We start from the raw sequence: 26555 nt of genomic DNA, 5'->3' as shown, positions 1-26555 counted from the left end.
CGGCCAACAGGGGAAGCCCTGTGGGGTTCAGGTCTCAGAGACGGGCCGGTCTGCTTCTTCGTCTGTATGCGTTTTAATATCACTATAGTTTTGTGTTTTGCTCCCAGCCGGTTCCTGAGGAGCTGCAGAACGGGGACGGCTTTGGCTACATCATCGCCTTCAGGCCGGCGGGTGCGGTCACATGGACGCGGGCGGTCATCTCCACGCCCGGCGTGTCTCGCTACGTTTTCCGCAACGACACCATCCCACCCTTTTCACCATTTGACATCAAAGTGGGGGCCTACAACAACCGAGGAGAGGGGCCATTCAGCACCATTACCACCGTTTACTCGGCAGAAGACGGTAAATTAAAGCTGTTTTAGCGCTGGTGGACCTGGAATCTGCATTTGATCCCGTAGATCGTAGCATTATGATTGCTGGCCTTCATGATGATTACAGTCTGTTGTGCTCCTTACACCAGTAAGAAAATTTTCGCTGTCGGTTCATTAACTTCTTAAATGGGAAAAATGACTTTTGGCTTTTCCCCGTTGTCTCTATTTTAATCATTTTATTTATGATTGCTCATGGGAAACTAATCGTAAATACAGTATAGCCAAATTTCCTATCATTGTTATGCAGATGACTTCCAGCTATATTTTGCATTACTTAAAAAAGATGACACTTGGTCTGATTTATTGGATTGTTTTCAGCCTATGCTACGTTCAGACCACCCTCGGAAACGTGCGTTCAAGCATTTATTTGTAATAAGAAGTCTATTTTTGGCTTCCATGTTCATGGTTCAAGTTTTTAAGTCTGTTTTCTGGCTCTACCTACAAAAAGTGCATTGAAAGTTAAACCAATTCAACTTTGACCAATCAGGGACTCGGGTTTAGTAGTGACGTAAGGGTGGCGTTCTCTTCAATTCACGGAAGCGGCAACCGTTTGAAAATTGGTCATGAAGGAGGAATAATTGCAGTCAGTGCCCGGCTGGAATTCTATGACACAAAATCTTTTGTATCAGAATAGAGCTATGAAAGAAAAAGCCAGATGCTAAAATCTCGTTAAAGAACCCGTTTCTGAACGAGCTTCACATGCTCGGCGTGCACGTAGCATTACTTACAACTGCCATTTGGGGTGTATGGGCCGTTGGCAAGCGAAAAATTTGGCAAACCTATTTGGGCACACAGTTGGGCCGGAAAAAAAAAAGATACAAGGTAGCGGACTGAACATGAAAATGTTCATGCGCATGTTTTTCTACTGAGACACAGTGGGCCAACACTTAAACATTATGTAAGGTAAAGGAAGGCTAAAGTAGGTAAGATGCAGGCGTGTTTTACCGCACACATGATGATTGTACGTTCCATTTTCATGAACCGTCATGGTGGCCTCAAGGGAACTACAAGACACACTTGCACTCCTTTGAAGATGCGGCTGCTCCTGTCTACGACCCTCTACAGGTCTTGACTTCCCAAAAAACCCGCACGATAGCATGTAACCAAGGCCTTAACTAGAATAAACCATTTTCACTTAAACCATCAAAAGACAGAAGTGTACATTTTGCCCCTGAATACAAAATCCCTTCAAACATACGACAAATAGAATCTCTGGGCTCCTCTGTTCAGTCGAGTCTCTGAAATCTTTGGGGGTTGTTTGACAAACCCCAGGAAATTCAAAACAAATACATTTCACCTGAAGTCTTTGCAACGCGGTTTACATTAGTGTTGGTGCAAAGCCGCTTTTCTCCGTGTCAGAATCAACTGATTCACGTCGATCATGTAAACTGTTGAAGAGTTATGGTTGGTCAAAGAGCCTGCGTTGCGACATCTCCAGTTTTAAAGAGTAAAACTGTGACAATCCTTATTTTAGTTTGTTCTATAAATTGGATGATTTTTCTTAAAACCTAGTTGATTTTAAATTCTCTCTTTTGTTTTTGTGATTTTATCTGAGAAAGACGGCATAGAAATAAACACCGACTTCCTTACTTAACGAGATTCCTCTCCTCACAACTGCAAAGAAAGACGCATTGCATCCGCCTCCGCTTAAATCAGCGCTGGATATTAGTTATTGTGTCGGTAGATTACAGGAAATGTTAGCAGACGCTTACCGCACTGCGCTATCGGAGAGGTTTCCTGTTAATTGAATTTGCCGGGCAGATAGTATTCCCTCATGTCAGTCACGGATCCCATTAAAGAGAAGGGTGATTTTGGGGGGGGGGCTTCTCTGTGAAAATACTAGCCTATTTTGTCCTTTTACCTCTGCTTGCTCTAAGTGATGGCACCGGATGAGTTGTCGGGTTCCTCACCATACTTCTGCTCTATTTCTGCAGTCCCCAGTGTGCCTCCTAAGAGGGTTTGGGCCAGAAGTTTGTCTGCGGCACAAATTGAAGTAATGTGGGAAGCTGTCTCTGACATGCCTGAAAGAGTGCTGGGATATGAGGTATGGACCACAGAAAAGAAATATTATGTGTGTGTTCCTGCAAAACAGGAACGTTAAACAATTTCCTGCAGTTTCACTACTGGTTTGGAACCGTCGCTGTCTTTTTAAAGTAAACCTCAGTTTGTGCAGAGTGTTAAAACTGTTCGGATTTGAAGCCTTTAACACCAGAGCTTTAGGCCCAGTATTGGCGTTATTTCGACCATCGTAACTCTCCACTCGTTTACGAAATTAACATAATTCCTGCAGATTCTGAAGACTGAGAAAAGCAATCAACGTAAATCCGCTGATTCTGTTGCAGAGAGAAGCAGCTATGCACCAATATAAAATCTGTTGCATTAATAAATACTTCATTAGAATAACGTTGCTGTGTGAATGGTCAAAAAATTATGGTAGTTTAGTCAATTGACGTAATTCTCATGGATTCTGAAAGCTGAGAAAAGCAGCTTTGTGCTGATATGCAACATGTTAAAATATAGAGCGGTTGTTACGCAATCAACATAAATCAGCAGATTTTTTCGCTGAGAACAGCGACTTTGCGTCTAAATGTAAAGTTTTACGTTAACGAAAAATCAGTTGGATGATTGCTTGTTAAAAAGCGTTTTTTTTAAACATTAAACTTATTTAATAATGTAAAATATTACAAACATTTGTATAAACACCACAAGTTACCATCAAGTTCATCCTTTATGCTAAGTGTTAACAAGAGCTACAAAGTTATTTCCTGCAGAAATGTTTTTGAACTCTGATAATTCATTTCCGTTTCCTTATAAAGTGCCAGTTCCCTCCCCCTTGTGGTCTCAAGGCTCAGCACAAAAGGCAGGAAACATTAAACCAAGCTAAATTAATTACCTTTGTTTAAATCCAGTTTATCTGAGACATTCTAGATCCTTATAATCCAGTTTGTTCCAGATCATTTCAATAAGGCCAAAGAGTCTTTACTGTGTTTGAAGTGTTGTTTTTATAAGACGTGACCTTCAGATTGGATTGCAAAGTTTTTCAGTTTAATTCCTGTTCAAAGGCAAGTATGCAGTGACTATGGAGAGAAGATTGCCTTTGAGCAGTCAGGGAGAAACCACCAGACAGGAAGGATTCATTCATATTCAATCAATATATACATATATATGATTTTCGGATTTTTGATCACCGCGGTGATGAAGCAGCAGGAGTCGCGGTGTCGAAAAACCAACATTTTTTAAGGTTCTACAACTGGTTCACTCTTACAACAATTTCCACAATCAAATGACACAAATAAGCCTTAAATATATGTTAGTTTTAGCTCTAGTTAATAATAAACAAAAACATGAGAAGCCCCAAAAATGATTCCGTAGGAATACTGGGAAACTCCTTATAAAGTCAATGAAATCTGAGGCATTTTAATATATCAGCAGTAACTGTTTGCTAAAACACAACTGTGTATGAAGTATACCATTTTTTGCAAATATGTTTTGTAGTGGTTTACTTCTTCTAACTAGAACAACCTTGAAACCAATAAACAGCGGCCTTTTCATCTATTTACCTTAGGAGATGCTGCTGAATCTTACTTATATCTCTGCAGAGATTTCATTTTAGGCTATGATTATATCATGACTTGACCTCAGTAGTTACAAACACCTGCAGCCAACTCACAAGAGAGAAGAGACAAGTCTTCCTCTTTTCAAAAACTGTAGAGTGCTTTGCTGTTTTTAGTCCCCACAGTGCTCTTTGAAAATCTGTCACCTCTGGCCCTTGGCACAAAGCTCTCCAGTTGCCATGGCGCTGGTCACATTGTCCTTTTAGAACAGAGCTCAATTCTCTGATTGCGGGTTCTGAAGTGGATTAAGGCTGTTGAATCTCAACGGACCACCAACAGCATAGGAAGTGGGGGCGCTCAGACTTAAATTAGACGCTGATAGGATTGCAAATCCTATCAAACTCCACATCAGATCCTCTGCAGAAGATGGTGGTGGTGCAAACTGTATTTCAGAGATTTCCACATGCAGCTTTAACTGATGACATGCTTTGGAAAGCATAAAAGGAAACACTATTCCAAAGGGAGTTCTTTAGTTTGGGTTGGTTGGATGTTTTTGCGTGGATGGAAAAACAAACTAACGTTATGGATTCAAAAGGGAGCGTCTAAAAGTTAAGGCATGATCTTATTGGAGAACTTCTTGGACTGTCTATTGAAAAGGGATTACAGTTGTCAAGTCTTGACGTTCAGAAGAACGTTGCTTGTTCACTTTGAGACATAAGTAAACAGAAACAGAAGTACAAGTAGGGGGTTGTAGAAACTTGATAGAAAAAAGGAGAAATATTTTGGTCAGAAGTTACTTTAAAGTGTTCTCAATGAACACCAAACAACGATGTTCAAAGGAAAAAAAATGCATTTCAAATGGATTTTAGTAGAAAAAAACGTAGAGAAAAAACATGTTTGTAGCTGAACAGCCGAAGTAAGTACGCCTAAGTAATATTAGCAAGGTGCTAAAAATGTGTCATGTGTAGCCTTATGGGGTGATCACAGTTTTTTGATATGCAAGCTACTTTTGGAAAAACAAGCTCCAAAATCTCTCTCTCTTTATGTATACATACAGAGGGAAAGAGACATGTACGGTATAATTATGTTCAAGATTTTTGTTTGGAGTGACTGACCTTGAGCCAGTCTAGAAAAAAAAGCACATTAACAACTGCATCCATGGTAAGGAATCTGATGCAGAACACATTTCTGGAGTTTAGGAGGAAGAAAACCTCCATATTTACTAGCAGAGCATAGTGCTCAGTTAGGTGGGACCACACATGTATGCAGACACATGTACCAGAGGATGTTTGATTGGCGGTTTTGCCAATCAGTCAATTGATGTATTTTAGGGTTAGGAAGATGATTGGATTACAACAATTTTAAATAGAGAGAGAATTTGTTTATTCATTTTGATGCCACGTAATTTCGGTCAATCACGATCGACATATTGGGAACCTCTGACTAACTTTAATTGGTAATGTGTTGAAAGCAAAACTTTGGAGGAAAAACACAGAACCCTGCGGTACACCATGTGAGGGAAAATCTTATGTAATCTATCGAAACAAAATGCCTTAAATCTTCTTAATATAAACCCTGTAAAAGGAAAAAAAACATATTTTGGTCCCTCTAATAGTCATAATGAATTAGCTGTCATTTTTTATTGTGAACTAATGATAACACCATCAACAACTGGACACAAGGTCAGTAAAGACCCCAAAATAGAAAAAATAAAAAACTCCTTTTGATTAAATAATTCTCACAGCTCTCCACGTTTTTTGTTTTTTTTTGACGAAATAAATCCATTCCTTGGTGAGTAATTTATGACAGTTAAAAGATGAATAACCATTTATCCAAATTAATTAGACAAACAAATATTTGAAACTTATTTCTTGTGTGACCGACTAATTCCCCGTTTTATAAGACGCAAGCTGGTGATGAGATTCGCATCAATAATTGAGATTCCACTTGTGCAAAAATATATTATTCATCTCCTGCTTACCGCTCCTGCAATACGAGTAGCATTTTATATTTCAAGGCAGAGAGTGAGAGATGAAAATGACAAATGTTGCAGTCAGAGGTGTGAACCGCTTTCGCACCTTCTCCCCGCCAGGTTGTGTACTGGGAAGATGACACCAAACCCGACACCATCGGCAAAGTGCGCATAACTGGAAACTACACCCTGGTTAATATCACGGGGCTGAAAGCAAACACGGCGTTCTACCTCTCTGTGGCTGCTTTCAACACTGCCGGCCCCGGACCGCAGTCTGCGCCCATCAACTGCACCACAAAGAAGCCACGTGAGTCCATCGCCTCTTCTTTTTATGTCCCACAGCAGTCCTGGACTGCAAGGACCAGATTGTTTTTTCAATATTGCCTTCTTTTTGCGGCACATACTCGAAAACACACCAAAATTGGCAAACGCCTAGTACCTGGTGACGGTGAATTTTTGGCTATAGATTTTGGGCCAAAGAGGACAGAAAAAAAACATCTAATAAAAAGAAATGCGGTCAAAATCTCTTCTGGGGCTCAAAAGAAGATTTCAAAATTCACTAGGAAAACCAAAACGTGTGTCCGGGATCACCAAAGGAGGTTTTGGAATTATGGGATGGCCACAGGACCTACGTTTGTTTGAGTGATCTTCACAAAAGTTCACCCACACGCCACCAGGTTAAACTATGGGAGAACGTATAAAAAACAGCAAAAAGTCAAGAACACTTTTCGTGCCGAACACACCTCTGTTATACCATGACAACACTGAAAAAGGGGTTGACCACATGCACAATTCACACACATATAAGGCTCCTCCCCCAATAAAATCAATCTAATTTTTAAATACATTCTGTGTTGACTTCTGTTCTGTTTTCACACTCAAAACTTACGTCAAATATTCTTATTTCAGCTCCCGATCGCGCTCCGCTCAACATACAATGGACCATGATTGGCTCCACGCTCACCCTGCACTGGGACCCTGTGGTCGCCACGGAGACAGAGTCAAAGGTGACAGGGTATTCGGTAGGTTCCCATCTTTTGCGGAGCTCTGATTTATCAGCCGCTTTCTCCGTTCCTGTTAACCATCTTTTCGGCACGCCCCCGTCTCATCCCAGGTGGTGGTGAAGAAGCATCGCTACAATGAAATCAACACCATCTTCACCAACAAAACCACAGCCGAGCTCAGCCTCTCTGCCAGCGACAACTATCTGATTCAGATCAAGGCTCTGAGCGAGGGCGGGGAAGGCGTGGGCAGCGAGCCCATCCACATACACAAGCTGAGTAGGTTTACCATCTTTCTTTTCTCGTGTCGTTTCCGTTTTGACCACTGGAATAACAAAGAGGGCTCACTTAATTTTTGCAGAGCTGCATCTGTTTGGAATGGTGTAATAGACTTATTTTTAGTGCAGGAAAAAGCGACCTTTTTAGAAATGCGCACACGCGGCCATCCATCTCTGCCATTGAGTTATTATTCCTTGTTGACTGGTTGCACAGGGCTGCAGCATATAAAGCAGTTCTGTGCTCCTATCTCACTGCCGAGCAACACTGTGGGGCCCCTCAGCTTGCCATTCTCCTCTTTGATGTGATACCAACTTCATCTTCTCGAGATACTTTAATAGCCTCTCCTGTTGAAAAGCAGTAATAGTGCAGATATGAAAAAGTTTGCCTTGATTTATGATGACTTGCTTGAAATTTACAGCAGACTATGGGGGGGGGGTTTCTTCCTTTATTTCATAAAAATACAGAAATAGAAATATTTTTTGCCTCTGCATAAGCTAATACAACGCTTCTGGGTTGCAGGCATGGGGGCAAGAGGTTCGGGAGCAGGTCACCTCAGTCGGGTTTCCCTCTCCGCCCTACTCATCCGGTCACTGCTCTGCTCGCTCTGGTGATACGGGACATCTACTTTCCCTTCTGTATTCTTCTCGATGCCGACCCTCAGCTGGACCGGCACAAGGTTTCAATGGCGAGACTAGAACAGGATTTGACTGAAACTCCAAAAGAAATCGGAGTCCTTTTTGTAGGACAGTAAGATGGAATCCTAACCAGTGGCGTGTATGATAACTTGCAGGGTATCTTCCAGTGTAAAAGTGCCAGGTTGTGCTTCAGAAAGTCTGACGTCCACTTGACCTTTATTCTTTCATATGTCGTTCAGATGCTATTGCCTTAAAAGCCACTTCACAAAAATATAACAAACCAAAGTAGAGAACGCTTATATAATAGAAAACAAAGTTAAACGTACACAGAAGCATCACCGATGCTTCCCGTTAACCTTCATATAATCACAAGAGTTGCTGAAAACACATTGGGTTTAGTGTGTCCTGTTGAAATAGTTCCTGCAGCAGACATTGCTAAGAAATATTTGACACAGACGCAAAATCCAACCAATTAAAATAACGTTTGGCAGAGCTGTCATGGCCAATGTAACCATGCGACTGCGCATTTAAATATTATCGGTGATAAAGCTGCTTTTCAGTGAAAGGAAATTTACCGTTTTATTTGTCATTGAAATAATGCTGTCCAACAAACAAACCAAGGCACTGAGCCACAGTTGAGTGCTGTTATCAGACTAATATGGATTGCTGCGTTCACACCAAATGCTACTTGTGCATCTATTTGTGTCCGCCTCCACAACAAATTTGCTGCTAGATGCTTGTCCAAAAGTTTGATTATAAATTTGACGTTCCTTGAAAGGAGCCATTAAAAAGTTTTTCTCAACCTTGCTGCTTTATCATGAAAGACATAGACGGTGTTGTGAGAGCAGCTTGACTATTTATTTTGGGGAGCTCCAAAAAGGTGTCAGCAAGCATATTGCCATGTCTGGGTTCATGAAATCTCTCCCAGTGCGGTGAGGTTCATCATCTACTGTAGGACCTGTGTCAGAATGACGGCCACGTCTTGGTACTAATATGAAAAATATCAAAGTTCAGAGGAGGACAAATGGCAATGGGCAGCTTTCCCTCTCATGTTGGTTTTAAATTTCAGCCGCTGAATTCCTGAGAAACGTTAATGTCAGAATGTTTTGCACTTTTGGCCTCCACCCATGTAGAAAGTGTCTCTGCGCCACCAGAAACATGTTGCCACAAGAGAATCACACAATGCCTGATGCTCAAAATTCACCGCATGACTCGTCGTAGCCTCTGTGCATTATCTTAACATTTAAACTAGACGCCCCTGATGTGCTCATCGCATATGGTGTGAACGTAGCTTAAGGTTATCTTAACTCACTATCCATTAGTTCTCGGCCATGCATACTTAGTGGTCACTCAGTACTACCATTTCTGTACTTTTAATACTTATTTACTATTAAAACTGATTTCAGCATAGGGATGGTGGGGTTCCCAGTTTTGGAGCCTTCGGGATCCCTTTCTTACTTCTTTGCAGATGATGTGGTTCTTGTAGATTTTTATTGAGACCTCCAGCTCTTGGAGTCCACTAACCCAAGTTTGAGTCTATGGTTTTCTGCTAGAGCAGGGATGGATCGTCCTCAGCAACGCTGATGTGACGGCAGTGTCGCTTCCTGCTAACTCTATGTGATGTGCCATGAACTACTAGTAAACTTAGAAGTGACTTCTTAAACCAATACCTGTGGCTAAAATCAAAACATTTTCAACATAATTTGTGGTTATACATAAATATGGTGTGTAACAAACGCTTTAAATTCATTCACACAATCAGGCACTTGACGGCAAATTGTTGCTCCTTCTGAACAATGGACAACTCAACTCATCACAATACTGATGTGTGACTGTACTGTATATCTATCTTTGTTGAAAAGTGAAGGATGGATCAGTGCAGCTATATGGACGTTGTGTTAAGGGATGAGTACGAGTTATTGGATTGAAATGCTTTCACCCTCACCTATAGTCACCAGCAGAAGTGCTGAAGGAAAAACTAAGACATCAGATAAAGCCGGCTACAAAAGGTTGATGCTAAATGATAGCTGGATTTTCACCTGGAGTGAAAAAAACAAGCTTCATATCAACTGGATATCCGGCTATGATCCCTTCTGGGTATGTTTCGTGGACATGCCCAACCAAGTGGTGGCACTCTGTTAGACCCTGGACCACAATGAGATATTTCTCTAAAGAAATTGTCAGATTTTATGGAGCTGGAGGTTGGGGTGGAGGGAGTCTAGGAGGTTGCTGCTCTTGCGACCCAAATACAGTTAAGCAGAAGCGCATTTATGGAATTGTTTATCTGTGCCATTTTTCCTAAAGAACATTGCATTGCGGGCATCGTATTTTCACTAGTGTTTGTCAAATACATGAAAAATTCATAATTGATGAGCTGTGCCTGAAACCCACTTAATTTGGGTTGCTGAAATAATATCAAGTCTGCCAGAGAGCCACAGGCTCCCGAGCTTTCTACTCCCTCAACAAGCCGATAGAGCTTGGCATTTCTGCTCTCTATCTTGAGCTTCTATAAATAATAAATGCCTATCACAGTCTGCATTATCAGTCCAGCGGAAGAGGTTGAGGGTGATAGATGTACGGTGAAGCTCAGTGCAGATGCCCTGAAGTGTGCCGGGTTTTTTTCTATACTACGATGACCCCTGTGGTCTGAAACACATCGCGATCTACAGCCTAGATGACCGGCTGCCACAATAGGACAAGATAACAGTGCCTTTATTAGAACTTACCCAGTGTTTTTCTTTATTTCCTGTCCAGATAGCAGAGTGGTCTTTTTTTATGACTTTGACGTATATTAGCGATGAAAAAGCTCAGAATGTGGCAGCCACTTTTAGTGAAAAGAAGAAAACAATTGCAATGGAATGTGCAGATGGCTGGTCCAGATATTCTTGATCTGTCTCTTGGTCCCAGCATAAAGCTACGTTCACACCGTCCTTGGCACCGTCAGGCGACCACTTCCAATGTAAAGTCTATGTAAACTCGCGTTTAGGGCTTCTGTGTTCAAAACATTGCTACACAAGTTTCTAATTACCTTTTATATGACCATTTTCCTACAGGAATATGTCCTTTTAATCCCCAAAGTGTCAATTGTTTGAAAATTGGTCAGGGAGGAGAAATTGCGGTTTGTGCCGGTCCAGAATTTTATAAAACAAAGTCTGTCATATATCAGAATAGAGCTGTAAAAGAAAAAGCCTGGAGCAAATTTGCAAGATATTGGTATTTTAACAACGGCTCCGGGTGGTGGATATGCGCTAGTAAACACTAGCAAAAGAAAAAGACAAAGCCCCTCCCAGATTGACCATTGTCAACACCATATGCTAAAGACAGCATCAGAAGAATGGTGTGGGAATGGTCTGGAGAGTCCAAAAACTGCGTACCTTTCACAGCTTTTACATCAGTTGGTCAAAAGAAGCAACTGCTGGGGTCCTGGGTAATGTTCAAGTTAAGGGACGTAGTCAACAGAACAGCTATTTCTTTCTGTGCCTTTGCTAAATGTGGGGTTGTGCAGGATTTCTGAGCTAGAGGCAATGTTTTGGTCTTCATATTGCACTCTTTACCTCCAATCCCCTCCCCTTTCTTCTCAAAGTCAAATTAAAGCACAACGATTTGATGCAAGGTGACTGGAAGTCGTCACTTAACCGTCTGAACAGGTGGACGGGACCCCAGAGGCCTCATAAAAGGTCCAAACGGCTGACGCGATTGGGCTGTCCTATCTGCCCCCTTGACTGGATTCATAAAACTCTGTGCTCGTTGATTAAACTGCTGCGGCCCAAGTCAACGGGATATTGATTTTCCAGGGCCATTATTGTGACTGTCACAATTCCAGCTGCTTGATTGACCAATGCCCAACTTCTTATGCACTTGTTTTTTTGTGTGACAGTACAGTATGTTAGGTTTTAAAAGTCCTCTACTATCTAGTCCCCCCCCCCCAAAGACAATGCTTCTATCCTTACAATTGGAAAGGAATCTCCTTGTTTTCGTCTACTTTTTTTTTTTTACTTCATTTACTCCTTAGACTCAAGACAGAAGATGAGTAGCATAGTGACAGATTGTGGCTTTGAATCGAAGCAGTGACCTGAAATTGAACTGCTGATTTGATTTTTTATTTTGTTTTTTGGGTTGCAAATCAAAACCAGCTTCATGCCAACAGCAAAGACGCCCGGTCTAACCAGCATTTAAAACCATGACAGTTGTTGTGTTAGAAACAATTCAAGATCACAAACTACTTTTTTTCTGGCTTTCATGCATAACACAGTTTAGAGGGATGTTGCTAACGTGGCTAATTGTCTCTACGGCATTTTATTCAAATTGAGTAAATAAACTTGAAAGGGTCATGTTGGGTCATTTCAACTGAATAAATGTGTTAAAACAAATATCCCAACATAAAATCATTAAAAGGAAATCCACATTGTTAGCGCTTTACAATTTTTTTCTTGCTACCATGTTAAGCTATTAGATTGCTAACTAACAATTTGCATTTTTTTTTTATATATCAGCAAATATCTACATAAAACATGCATGTTGACTACAAAAAGGTATTATTTTACAACTTCTCCTTTCTGGGTTACATTTAAAGTTCATGAATTACCAGCGCTTTATATTTAATCCCATCTGGGTGGTTGGTTAAAATGTTTTCTTGGAGGCTAAAGGTCATTTTGCATCTCGCAAAATCATGCACAATTGTGTAAGATTTAGATGCTAAACTACGTAAAAAACAGATAAACTGTGTAATTCTCCACTGACCAAAAATATTGAACAGCACAAACCTTAATTCACGTTAAAACCCATTGACCGAAACCCTAGACAGACATCTGCGCTTATCAGTAAATGTAGAATGCAAAAAATACACCCTTCTATGATTCATCTATGATTGAAAAACATTTCTTTCACAACTCACATATCAGAGGTGGATGGAAATAGCAGCCTTTTTCTTTTTCTTTAATCAAGAATGGACAATGATTTTTGCAGAAATTTAAGTTGTTGCGACATTAATCTAAACGTTGTGGTACCATTTCATTGGATGTAGATATAAAATGTAACTACAGATTGTAAACTAAATAAGGTTGAAAATCTAATTTTCCTTTTTCCAAATGATTGTCCTCATCCTGATAATTACCAGCTTACTGATTGATGTCCACTGATGTCCACTTCATTAATTTCTAAAATTAGGCACAGATTGTAACAGATGAGTCTCCCTTATGCCACACCATATGTGACTTGAGGAGGTAGAAATTAAACTATTTACAAGTGCCACTTTGCAAAAAACAAAACAAAAAGAAAAGTGCCACTTTTCCCTTCTGGTATATTTTGAGGAGATTTTTTAGGATGTAATATAATTTAGCAAAAACAACTATGTAGAGTAGTTCTTTTGGGTGATTTACAGGAGGATCTAAACACATGGTATATTGATCCACTTTTAACATGATCCCGTGGCATTTTTCTGATTATGGAGAGATCTTAAAAAAAACAATGTATTTGTTTTGTAAGAAATTTGCTGGGCGGGGCATATACGTTTTAGTTTTGCTTGCCCGTTATGGCATCTGGCTCAAAACTGTGCAGTTGGATAGCTCACCATTACATCATACTGCCCACCATTTTTTGTTGCACCGGTAATGTTAGGTTGGGGTGTGAGAGGCTGTAAACCAGCCGGAGAGAATGTGAACAGAGAGCTCTCGGCAACAGGGGAAGGCGGGTTTACACAGTGGTTGACCTAGAACTTGGAAGCAAATTTCTAATGAACTACTGCCGCTCTCTAAAAAACTATGTCCCAAAAAACAAGAGGTTTTATGAGTTTTGCTAAAAAATTCTATATACCACTTTGAAAAGATAATCGTAGGTCTTTAAATTCAGTTCAGTATTTGTTCCTTAGTCTAAGTGATGATTTACAACATTTACTAACCCCATACTTTTTTCACAAGACATTTCTGGGTTTTAGACATTCACTATTTTGTTCCTGCAAATCTATGTACAAAGAAATAAAAAGCAAACAAACAAAAAAAACGTATGTCTGGTCTGACCGGGTCTCTCAGCTGTTCTGTTTGAAGTTAAATCATTTCTTTTAATTTCTTAGAAATACAAACCCAATAGCAAATAATTTAATTTTTTTCATAATGTAATTAATTTAATGTAAGTAATAATGTAATTTCATAATTTTTTAATGAACAAAAAAATGTTTGAAGTCGCGCCAAATTTGTCTAACATCTGTTCAAGCGGAAAATCATAAATTAATGCTAAAAGTCACAATCTAGCAGGTAAAGGATGTGGCTGGAGTTTATCATCAACATTTCTATGATATTGCTTCAGTTAGTTTAGCCTCTGTAGTTATTCTTAGGAAGTTCACCAACAATGTAAATAGCTTGCAAATATTTCTTAACAGCCACTTTACTGCTTTTTTATAGTGTTTTCGGGCTTTAATACTGATGTATTAATCAATGATCTCTGTGAGATACATGTATGATGGCATTTTCATATTGAAAAGTAACTGTAATGTCTTGTATACTAAAACTGTGCATGTTATTAATGTTTGTTCATTTGTGTTGTTTTTCTTTTTCTAAAACTAAGTTAATAAAAATGTTTATTCATGATGCCTGTGGTTTTTCCGCACATTATCCGTTTCTGGAAATGGGATTCTATAGTGCAAATATGATGAGAGATTTTAAAGAGTTGAATACATTTATTTTGTTTTTGCACATTCTCCCTTTCTTTGCACCAAACGCCTGATCCCCAGAGCTAACAATCGAATTTCCCCATGGCAAGATTAATAAACTATTTTATCCTTGTATTACTCAAGATTTCCAAATAATACCAAAAGGCCAGATTTTGCGCCACAAATACATAATCTTAAGTAAAAAGACTCTCAATTTAAGAAAGATTGTCTAATTTTCTCTCTTGCAGGAAAAATAATCTTATTGTGTAATGTGAAAACATAAAAAAGCACATCTTAGAGACTAGAATTTTTTTTCTTAAAGTAAGAATGTTAGGTGAGAGGATTTTTCTTACACCACTGGGTCTCCGCAACGCAAGCTTCACGCAGAAGTTCTATCTCCGGACCTTTGACGTGTCGATGTTGCAGCAAAAAGCCAGAGAAACATTATAATAAACATTATATTTTATATTTAAGGATACATGCCCACGGAATAACGCACGTCAACACTGCAGATAACCCGGCATCCAGAAGTTTAATTTTGGTAGTACAAAAGCACAACATAATTTATGACATCAGACATTAAAGTTAACGTTAAAGTCCCATAAGCTGTCACACACCTAGGTGTGTGACATTTGTTCTCTGCATTTGAGCCATTCCCTGGGGGAGCGGTGAGCTGCAGACACAGCCGCGCCCGGGATTCACCCCCCCCAATCTAACCCCTTAATGCTGAGTGTCAAGCAGGGAGGCATTGGGTCCCATTTTTAGAGTCTTTGGTACCTTCCAATCACCGGGCAGACACTCTACCAGAAGGCCACTGAGCTGGTGCATTTTCCAAGGACTCAGTGAGGAAGGAGAGGCCATGGAGCCTGATTGCTTCTGTTTTGGATGAGCTAGGGGACGAGCTACTCAAGACGGGGGTTGCTGGACCGCCCGCTCCTCTGGGTGCTTGGAGGGGGGGGTCAATGTAAACTAACTGATGGTTGTCAGACAGGCTCCCCCATGCAAAACAAAGCAGACGCAAAGCCACGGTAAGTATGGTCCTAGTTGGTCTGAGTTGATGTTTCTATGGCAACCACTCTCACCAATCAGGAGTGGGCTTGTTGGAAGTCCACATCTCTACCACATGAAACTGGGCTCAGGAGGATGTGTCAAACATTTCAAACGTGAGACCAGATGTTTTTATTGAGGCGTGTGATTGGTCAATTTATAACTTAATTAACTTTTACTAAAAAAAAAACCATCAAGACAAAAAAAAAATAGGATTTGCAATTACATGTTAAACAAACGTAGCCGAGAAAGAATGGTTATTCTGACAAATAGAATTACTGAGTAATAACTGTTTGTGTTTTTATAGAAGTCTATGGGATTTTTGGCTTCTTGGAACCAACGGGTACTTCCTGTTTGGGACACGAGGGTGGGGGAGTCACTGCATCCTTAACAGACAAAGTTACATGTTCTCCAATCCAAACTATTACAAACATCTCTTTTTTAGTGCAGCAATGATTAAAGCCTCTCCTCCAGATCATTTTGAGAGTCTCTCTATCTGAAAGTCTTTTAAAGAATCCTGTTGTGGTGCTGCTGATCCAAACAAGCTCTGCTTTTCAACCCAAATCCATGTTGGTATTGGTTCTTGCTAAGAAAAGACGGTTAACGTCAATGCCAGCACCGAGCTTTAATCCTCACAAACACAGAGGCTCTCTACAAAAACATCTATACATCTACGCGGCCCGCTGCTGAATAATTCATCGCAGTTCACCGAGAGGACTTTTCACATATCAAGGGGGGAATCTAATGATCAAATGAATTGTATGAGCTTGAACATGGATGGGCGACAGACATCACAGCGGCGGCTGATTTGACTAAAAGCACCTCCTTTTCTAATCCAACGCAAAAGCGGCAGAAAAGCCTCGCTTCTTGTGAAAAGCACAAATCGCTGGCAAACAGGCCATCAGAGTCAGTGAGATCTGAGCGGGATTATTTTATATGACAGCAGTTTGTAGAGCAAAAGGAGTGCTTTGGAATAATCACAGACTCATCAAAGCGCTGTCGACCCGGCTCGGCACTTCAACGTCATTGGAGCGACGTAGGAAATTGGGTCCCAAAACAAGCAGATGCTTCACCTCTGAGCAGAGATTGGATCTGTGCAGGACTCCAGCTGGAGCAGGACTCCGAGGAGAACTTCATCTGGATGTCCAGTCATACAACTGGAATCTAAAGGCCATGTCACATAGCCACTGCGTACGTTTTTTGCATTTCCCACGGATGAAATTTGGTCTTTTGTGATACATGTGTGATAAACGTATTTCATAAATATTTCTTGCTTTGTGTGCAGATGTCCTACATCTATCGGTTTTACGCTGTTTAATATTTTTGGTCGGTTGAGAATTACGCAGTTTACATGTAATTTACTAAATTTACATGCAATTATTACGTAAATCGTATTCAATTGTATGTGATTTTTTGCGAGATGCATACCCAAATTTGTGGCTTTCCACAACGGTACCACATTAGTAATATTCAAAGTTAGACTGAAACCATTCCTCTTTGGACAGGCTTATTATCAGACTAGTTAGTATTCAGAGATTATTTACCTTAATGTTAATGTGTAAATTAAAATGAATAACAATGACTATTTGTTTTTAGTAGGCTGCTAGAAGTTATAGCTGGTGTAACTATGGTGCTCTGGGGTTCTGTCATCTTTCTCATCTACTTCTACCCTTCCTCTCTTCTCCATTTTTGGTCATTATTCATCATTTAGTTTTCCATGCCTCTGTTTGGTGCAGTGCGATTCATGTATTGTCCCTCTTTCCCTCTCCCCTCCTGGGGAGTGGGATTGCTTCCAGATTCCAGTTGGCTCATCCGTGCTCCTGTACCTGACCGTGTACCTCGTCTCTGCTCCTGCTCCCGACTGTCCCCCCAACTTCATCTGGATGAAGCTAGTCTGCTGGACTTTAAAGATGTAGTTGTAGGGTTAGATAAGTTAATTCTTCTCTATGAGTTCTGGTAAATCGCCTGCCCCGTCCTGGGGGAGGATCCCTCCTTCATGTGGGCACCCCTGAGGTTTCTTCGTTTTTTCCGGAATCCGGTTTTCTAGGAGTTTTTCCTTACCGCGAAGAGTTCAATAGGAAAATACTAAAATGAACTAACAAACTGACTAAGCTGTACTGGCATCCCTGCCCTTAGACCCCCCTTCGCGGTAAGGAAAAACTCCTAAAAAAAACGGATTCCGGAAAAAACGAAGTAGGCACTTTACCATAGTGAGTTGGGTCATCTAGACCCACTAGACTGCGCTGAACCTTTTTACTTCAATGATTTGTGATCTTCACTGGTGTCCATGAATTACATGAAATCTTTCCACCTTTATCCACCTTTGTCATGGTAGGGAGAACACGTCAATGTAAGGGTGGGGTCATCTAAGATAGCACAAGGGTTTTAAAGATCACAACAATAAAAAAATAATAATAAAAAAAATCATAAAATTTAACATCAGATTTTAGAAATCAAAACACATTCACAATAAAATAAAACAAAATAAAAGAGAAACATATTTATCAAAAAGATACTGTAAAAAATAGAAGATTTGGCATGAAAACCTTTCATCTACATGATAAAAAACTGGTAGTTAAAACAATGTCTGTTTGTAGTGTTTTATAAAACTCAAAACTTTGATTATTGTATTCTTTGTTAATTTTGGACAAACCTAAAGAGGTAATTTGCAATATCTGAGTTTAGTTTAAAAATGAAACAAACTCATAAAAAGATTCACCAGGTTTTGAACCGTTTACAGCCTCCTAATATCCCTTTATTGAAAGTTTTGATCTTATCTGTGAGAATGCTGACGTGATTGGTTACGGTTTAGAGATCGCTTGAGTTTGCATCAATAGTTATGATCACTGCATCAGAAATTTTCTCCAGGGGAGCTATAAATCTAACGCAGCATTGATCCCATGTTTGGCATGAAGGACAGAGGCTTGCTGCATCACCACCCTCCTCCCTGCGTGCCGCCGAGCCACCGAGTCTTTCAGATTCAGATTTACAAACATAAAAACCCAAAGTATTTTTCAGCTACTGATTATTTTTCATATCAGCATTGTTTTTTTTTGTTGTTTTTGAGTTCATATAGGGTCAATGAAGAATTGTAGATGTATAGCAGTTCAGTGTGTCTATCAAAAAACACAAAGGTGAATGCTACAGACATACTAGAACATAGACACAGTACCACAAAGGATACACATTATCACACACAGGCCCACACACAACCGGAATCCAGCCACTGGTCTAACCTTTACTTGTAAATGAATTCCAACCATCTCTCCTTCTGGACAAAATCTGTCACTTTAGTGTAAAAGTTTTCCTCATCTGTCTCCTAGTATTAGGAGTCTCAGTCTCAAAGATGTGTTGGTCTTCCATTTATTGTCCATTATTTATTACTTTACACATTTTTTATACTACATCCAGTCAGTCAGAGCAAAATGTAAAATAACAGTCTCCTGTTGAACTTTATTAGCAACCACAGAAAAACAAATGTGAGCTCACTGCCCTGTTTGTTGGGGCAGGGCTGCTCCCTGCCTCACCTTGTGTCTTATAGCTGCCGCTTTATGTCAGATCTAAACACTAAATAAATGTGAAAAAGATCACCGAATGGTAAGTAAGAATGTGTTATACAAATGTCTACAAAAAACCCCACAAAGTTTTGAGATCATAGACCGCACAGTAAGCCCGTAGAGCAAAAATGTTGGGGCATAATATTCTATGGGCATGCTGAGGAAAACGGGTCCCAGTGAACATTTAACACCTAATGGTAAAGTAAAGAGGAAGTAGTTGAGACGCAGTCATGCCATACTTCCATGTTTTCAACCCCCTTAACCCTGCCCACAGTGCAAGGGGCCCGTCAGTCCTGGTCCAGTGATAAGTGTGAGCTCTTTGCATGCATTCTGGCTGTCAAATGAGGAAACTAGACAATCAGACCGTAGTGGTCATCCTACAGGAACTCTCGTATCACATGCACACCTCAAGCTGCACAGCATTTGTATAAGGTCAGTAAGAAAACAGTATTTTTACTTACTAATGACTATTGTAGCATGAGGCCACCGTATAACATATGTCATAAGCACGTATAACTTACATTATCCTTACCATCCCTTCACGATACCCTTACCACACACACACAACAATGATACGATCCATTTTCATGAAGTCCTTTAAGGTGCGGAAACTCACACCTCAAAAAAACTCCGTAACTCCCCCCGATCTGTGCATGTGACTAAGGCATATGCTAAAGGCATGCACTCAACCTAGTCTGCATGGAATTGCATAGATTTTAGGTTTAAGAATGATTGAACATACATACGACATACAGAAATTGCATTTAGATCACAGCTCACTGAACTTTTTAGTAGCCTATATATCATATGACAGCAGGTGAGGATGATGCTGGGTGAGGCACTGCCTCACCTACCGCACCTGACCCCACGTTTCTGCCTGTTTCTTGGCGTCTGGTTTGATCCCAAACAGTACAGCAAGGATGACGCCAATGCTTGCACGGGAAGGTGTGGTGTGATCAGAATGATTTGCTTTCACCAAATGTCAGATTTTTCTGTCTGTTTCACCAAAACATTCTTGCAGATGAAGACCAACATCTTCAGCATCCCCTTAGAGCAGCCATTAGGACGAGAATAGAGTCTGACGTCCCTCTCGTTTCTCCGCAGCGCCACTTCCTCTGTGGTCATTATGGATGCTCCATCAGAGTTCACTAATTAAGAGGCTGCCTTTTTTCTCCTAATTTTTACAAGCAACAAGGGACGGAAGGCTCAGAAATAAATCACTAAGCTTTATTAATGAAGGGGTGTCGGCCTTTTGTGTTTGGAGAACAATATGAGAAGAAGTGATCAGAGGCGAGCCCCATCCATCACTGTGGAAACCGAGTGGAGACATCATTGTAAAGATTTCAGAGGCCATCTTTAATGGAAGCACAAGTGCAGAGAGAAAATCACGACTTCAAACAGCATATCATTTTCTAAACGGGCAATAGTCGCCTTGTGTTTGCCTCTGCAGCTGCTGAACATGCTGTGGCAGACTCTTCTCAAAAAGCTGCTGAATGTCTCCCTTTTTATTTTTTCTTCTATATCAAGTGCTGCTTTCACCTCCACTGAAAGAAAAGTCTGAATTCATTTCCTAGAAAATACATCTGGTGCACTCTGAGATCCAGGAGGCTTATGTCATATGTTCTGGTTTCTTGTTTCTTGTCTGGTTTCTTTTTTGGGCGCTTTCCTTTACTTTTTAAATACATTTTTTTGCAACTGAAAATTAATCTACTGATTCTTTTTCAAATAACTTTGGCAAAAAATTCTCGTCATCAAATTCAGTTATTTTGCACTTGGAAAATGAGAAGCACATCATTTTTGGATAGGGCACAAGTTGTTGGGTTCTTAATCTTTATCTAAAAAAAAAAAAAAGGAAAATCCACATAGAAATGTAAGAGTTCTGCTTAAAAATTACTAATTCAAGATTATTTTATTGATCGATCAGCAGTTTTTCATTGGAAATCTCCATGACGTTTTGGCTGTTTGGCAACATCCGACTCACTCACAGCTTTTGGATTCCAATGGAAACATTGCTTTGTCAGTAAAATGATTAAAAAAAAAAAGAAAAGTAATTTTTTTTTTTTCACATTGTGCACATGGATAAAAGAGACATAGGGAGGGAACAGAACAAAGAATACTTTACATCCATAAGTTCAAGAAAACATGGCAGCCATAAACTGAATTTGAAAACTTGAGATCAAAAGAGACCTGTGTGAATGATAGGAAAAGTTAAAACGTTTTGAAGCTGTAGAGTGTCACCTTTATGCTCCACGCCTAGAAGAAACCAAGATTTCAGAAGAGCCTGACACGTGTCTTCAGGTTTCAGGCCTTAGTTGCATTCATCTGTATGAATGCTGTGCATTTTTCAGTTGGCCGACCCCGTAGAGGGTCGTAGAGAGGGACGGTCGGATCTTAAGTGGTGTGTCTTGCAATTCCCTTGAGGCCACCTTAAGGGATGTCATGAAAATCTACCGCACAATTATCATGCATGTGGTAATTGTATCCTAAAGTATTTGTAAGGATAATGTAAGTTACACACACTTGTAAAGTGCCATACGGTGTTCTTACATCACTTTAGTCTTTGGTAAGGCTGACCCTTTACTGACCTCGTGCAAATTCAAGGATTCCAGGAGATTTTATTGTCATATGCACACCTTACACCGACATACGGAATTTCGTAAATGATGAAGGCCTATAGGGTGCCTGTAGAATGCCCACGAATTTGCTAATTTTGAACAGCCAGGCTGCACGCAAGGGGCACGCATTTGTCACTTTAACAGCAGTAACGGGTTCAGGGGAGGGGATGTTTGGGGAAAAAATAAAAATCGCTGTGCATCACTTTACCCTTATTTACCTTTGCGTGTTGTGAGTGTTCACTAAAGCTATGTTCACTTTTAACGCGAATCACACGTCAGGGCTGTCTAACTTTAACTCTTGTGCTATCCTAGGCACTTTAACGTTGGGAGTTGGGTCATCTAGACCCACTAGACAGTGCGCTAAACCTTTTTTCTTCAATGATTTGTGATCTTCACTGGTGTCCGGATTACATGAAATCTTTCCACCTTTATCCACCTTTGTCATGGCAGGGATAACACGTCAACGTAAGGGTGGGGTCATATAAGATAGCACAAGGGTTAATGTTAATATAAACATAAAAACACACGCTCACTGGCTGGCCAGTTTTATAGGCACACCTGTCCAACTGCTCGTTAACGGGAAATTTCTAATCAGCCAATCGCACGGGTATGGTCAAAACGATTTGCTGCAGTTTAAACCGAACATCAGAATGGGGAAGAAAGGTGATTGAAGTGACTTTGAATGTGGCATGGTTAATGGTGCCAAACAGGCTGGTCTAATTATATCAGAAACTGCTAATCTACTGGGATTTTCAACAAGAATGGTCCATAAAAGAGAAAATATCCAGTGACGCAGTTTTGCGGGCGGAAATGTCTTGTTGATGCCAGAGGTCAAAGGAGAACGGCCAGACTGATTCCGACTGAGAGAAAGACAAGAGGAACTCAAATAACCACTGGTCACAATCGAGGTCTGCAGAAGAGGATCTCTGAACACACAACATGTCCAACCTTGAAGCAGATGGGCTACAGCAGCAGAAGACCACACCGGGTATAAGAACAGGCAAGTGAGGCTACAATTCACACAGACTCACCAAAATTGGACAATAAAAGATTGGAAGAATGTTTCCTGGTGTGATGAGTCTCCATTTCTGCCGCAACATTTGGATAGTACATTAAGAATTTGGTGTCAACAACATAAAAGCATGGATCTATCCTGCCTTGTATTAACTGTTCAGGCTGCTGGTAGGTGTGGGGGATATTTTTGACATACTGTGGACACAGTGTACCCATCTTCTGATGGCTACTTCCAGCAGGATAAATCATCATGACCCACAGCTGGAACCATTTCAGACTGGTTTCTTGAACATGACAATGAGTTCACCAGACTCAAATGGCCTCCACAGTCACCAGATCTCAACTCAATAGAGCACTTTTGGGATGTGATAAAGGGGAGATTGGCATCATGGGTGTTCAGCCGACAAATCTGTAGCAACAGCATGATGGCATCATTTTCATTATGGACCAAACTCTCTGAGGAATGATGTTTCCTGTACCTTACTTAATCTACGCCACCAAGGACTAGGGCAGTTCTGATGTGTGGTGCACAGTATCAACGCTATGATAAAGGAGGCAAAGAGACCAGAGAAGAGGAATTTTGAGCGATTTATATATATATATATATATATATATATATATATATATATATATATGGATGTATGTATGTATTTATGTATATACATGTGTGTGTGTGTGTGTGGGTGTGTGCATTTGTGTGTGTGTGTGTATGCATGTATGTATGTATGCATGCACAACTTTTTAGCCTGCCCTTGCGTTTTAGCTGAGAGACCAAAAGCAGAGAACTGTGACTGTTCTGCAAAGCCTCCAGCTGAGACAGGAACTAAGCTTCTCTTCAGAGATAAAGGATAACTAACAACATAAAAAAAACCACCAGCACAAGGTTGGCATATGAATCTTGACGCTAACAGCACTTAATTTTCAAAAGGTGACCTAGATCAGATAACAGGAATTTTAAACTCAGGATGGGAGCAAACCGGGGGATGATTAATGAGTGATAATGATTTTCAAATGTGTTAGAAGTCTACAAAGGCACAGCAATTTAAAATATAGCAGGCCACTTTTATTTGTAATATTATTTCATTTTAGGGTACATAATTCCACCAATGTCAGTCATTTATTACTGCAAGGCATTGTAAGATTCACTAGTAAGTATAGCAGAGCGAATAGTAAGGAATGCTACTTGGGGTAGGAAATCTGAAAAGTCATTACAAATGCAAATTTCCTGTTGAAATACACTGGAAGAGAATTGACAGATTAATTTCTCTTCCTTTGATGAAGCTGAAAACCCTGTGCAAAAATGATTAACTCCTTTAAACTTGTACAGTTCTAAAGTTTTACAAAGCTAGGCAAATAAAAATGACCACATAAATGCTACATCTATCAAGAAAAAAGCTTGACGATAAAAAAAGAAAAATCAAAAAGATTATTTTTCTTAAGAACATATAACATTACAAAAATATTTATTAAGTGCTAAACTCTCAAAGTAAAATAATAAATAAAAAACTGAAGAAAATGAAAAAAAAAAATTTAATTTTTCTCATTGTTATCTAGACTGAAGCTATGCTAGCAGGATTTTACAAAAAACAATTGCGCTTTTGTCAACCACTACTCAACAAAAAAATGAGTAAAAAAATTTCCTCAGCAAAAAGAACTTCTTTTAATTCATTTGGCTACACCTAAAGTATTCCTCCTCATTTGTGAAGGAGAATGCCAGGGCACCATGAAGTCTCTATCCTTCCAGGTCTCATGGAGTCCTAGCTACACATCACTGTCAGTGTGGAGCCCAAATCTGACATGTATGCAGTCACTTAACTGACAGGAAACCTGACTCAGTTGGCAGTCCGTCCTTTTTACAGAGAAAACAACAGTGCTGCCCAATCTTTTCTCCTCTTCGTCTTTATGCTGCAGTGCATGTCACTTTATTTGCTTAAACCAGGAGAATGAAAACAACAAGAAGCCTGGTTGCTCCCTGCTGCGGTTTGGTCTCATTAAAACATCACGTTGCAGTTTTTGCCTGTCAGTCTGAATGACACATAAATTGTATTTTAAAAAAATGTGAAAAAAGATTATTTATCAGTTGCTTTAATAGTCCAGACCAATTGAGAAAACCCCTTTGAAAAATATCTGTCTTAGGGAAAAGGAGTTACAGTTCCTCTACCACCTCACAAGCACAAACAATTCCAAGTGTTTAACAGAGAAGAGATAGCATGAGCTCCATAAAAGTGACATAAAACATGACCTTTAGGAGGAGATAAATGTGAGACCTAAGACGGAAATCTAGGAGCCTCAGTTCTAGGGCTGGGTTGATAAAATCGATAAATCTATCTGAATCGATCCACGCTTAATAGATCAATAATGGATCTATAAAAGTTATATATATATATATATATATATATATATATATATACATATGTATGTTTTTTTCCTTTTAAAAATCCATGATATGGTGACGTGGGCCATCGTTTCCGAATGTTCCGGTTATTTGAAGACTCTAATTAAGGTTTATTATTTCAATGTTGCCATTAATCTCTTTTGGTGACTTCAGCAGAAAATGATTCACATTGCAGGAGCAAATTATTAAAAATAAATATAATAATCTGTCACTGTCTCCATAACCAGGTTGATGGTACTAGTCTAATTTACCAATGTGCAGTGCAATAAAACTAGGAATGGGAATTGTATTAAAAAGATAAACAAAAGAATACCCATAATGCTTTCACAAAGAATGATTATGTCTGTGATGTGAATAAATTATAATGTACTTTTTCGATCCTTTTACATGAAAACATGCAGCTCTGTGGCTGAAAGTTATACGTTTATGGTCTTCTCAACTAAAATTATTTGACTGGAGATCTATGTGAGATATATCAAATGTAAGGACCAAAACTGAGACAAATAAGATAGAATTATACTATTTTAATGATGATAAGATACTTTATAAACATCTTCATTCAGAAATGAATGCAGAAAATAAAAGAAGAGCAGACAGGATGTCACAGCAACAAGAAACAAATTGACGTGACTAGCTAAACTGCGCATGAAAAATAAAAAGAGATGTCATAAACATTCCTGCATTCCCTTTTGAAAAAAAAGAAAGACTTGACACCATTCACACAACGGGAGGAAGGCATGAACTCACATCTGTCAGGGAAAGAGAAGAGTGACGCCACGACAAGACGAAGCAGAAAACACGAGTTTTGACAGTTACAGTTTGAAAACAAAGGCAGGGAGCGGGCGAGTTTTACGTTTTCGTGACAACGATTGCTTTTTTTCCATGCGACTGTAGATGAAAGTGGCTCTTGGATGAATGATCTGCTGCCGTACACTGATTTATAACAATGATGGAAAGAGGTTTTTTTTTCATAGCCAACTGAAAAACAAGGAGAACACCACAGAAAATCTAAAAAATAATCAATCAATGACCGGTGATCGTGTTAGCCAACGAACAAAAGCTAAAACAAAGAATGAAACATACAAAATAGTGATCTCTATGGAAAAGTTTAGGGGAAAAAAGTGTATAGATTTAAACTGACTAAATAACCCAAACGGGCGTGACTCCGTTGGAAACCTTTGCCATAATAAGATTTATGATTCACCTTTAAACAAAATTCTAAAAGTTAGATGAAAAACCCAGCGTCACAGATGATTAATCCTTTTTTTTTCACTCCTGTTGCTTGCTCTGCCAGGAATCATGATATTGCATATTTGTCAAAGGCAAATGTTCAAAATGGATCGTGTTTATTATTTTCCCTGTTTGATAGATGACAAAAGAAATGTTATTTGTTGATAAAGTGCTTTACTTTTTGTGTTTCTCTCCTATTTTGTCCTTTTTATATGTCCTACAGTAAACTTATCAAAACTTTT

The 26555-nt window shown here is 39.6% G+C and overlaps 1 protein-coding gene and 1 long non-coding RNA gene across 2 annotated transcripts in view; one reads left to right on the top strand and one right to left on the bottom strand.

The window, feature by feature from the left end:
* Positions 1 to 12974, top strand: part of cntn3b (contactin 3b) — an 87588-nt gene extending 74614 nt beyond the window's left edge. The window contains exons 18-23 of the mRNA XM_020703382.3: positions 108 to 342; positions 2306 to 2415; positions 6018 to 6204; positions 6807 to 6919; positions 7012 to 7177; positions 7697 to 12974. Coding sequence (XP_020559041.1) covers positions 108 to 342; positions 2306 to 2415; positions 6018 to 6204; positions 6807 to 6919; positions 7012 to 7177; positions 7697 to 7788 — 903 coding nt within the window. The 3' untranslated portion in view covers positions 7789 to 12974. The remainder of the gene's footprint in view (positions 1 to 107; positions 343 to 2305; positions 2416 to 6017; positions 6205 to 6806; positions 6920 to 7011; positions 7178 to 7696) is intronic.
* LOC144992194 (uncharacterized) overlaps positions 1 to 26555 on the bottom strand; it is a 74827-nt gene that overhangs the window by 10215 nt on the left and 38057 nt on the right. The gene's annotated exons all lie outside the window — the stretch shown is intronic.

The sequence above is a fragment of the Oryzias latipes genome, chromosome 5, assembly GCF_053564925.1.
Source record: "Oryzias latipes strain Hd-rR chromosome 5, Olatipes_Hd-rR_3.1".
Taxonomy (NCBI): domain Eukaryota; kingdom Metazoa; phylum Chordata; class Actinopteri; order Beloniformes; family Adrianichthyidae; genus Oryzias; species Oryzias latipes.
The sequence above is the reverse complement of the archived record's forward strand: the minus strand, read 5'-3'. Positions and strand labels throughout refer to the sequence as shown.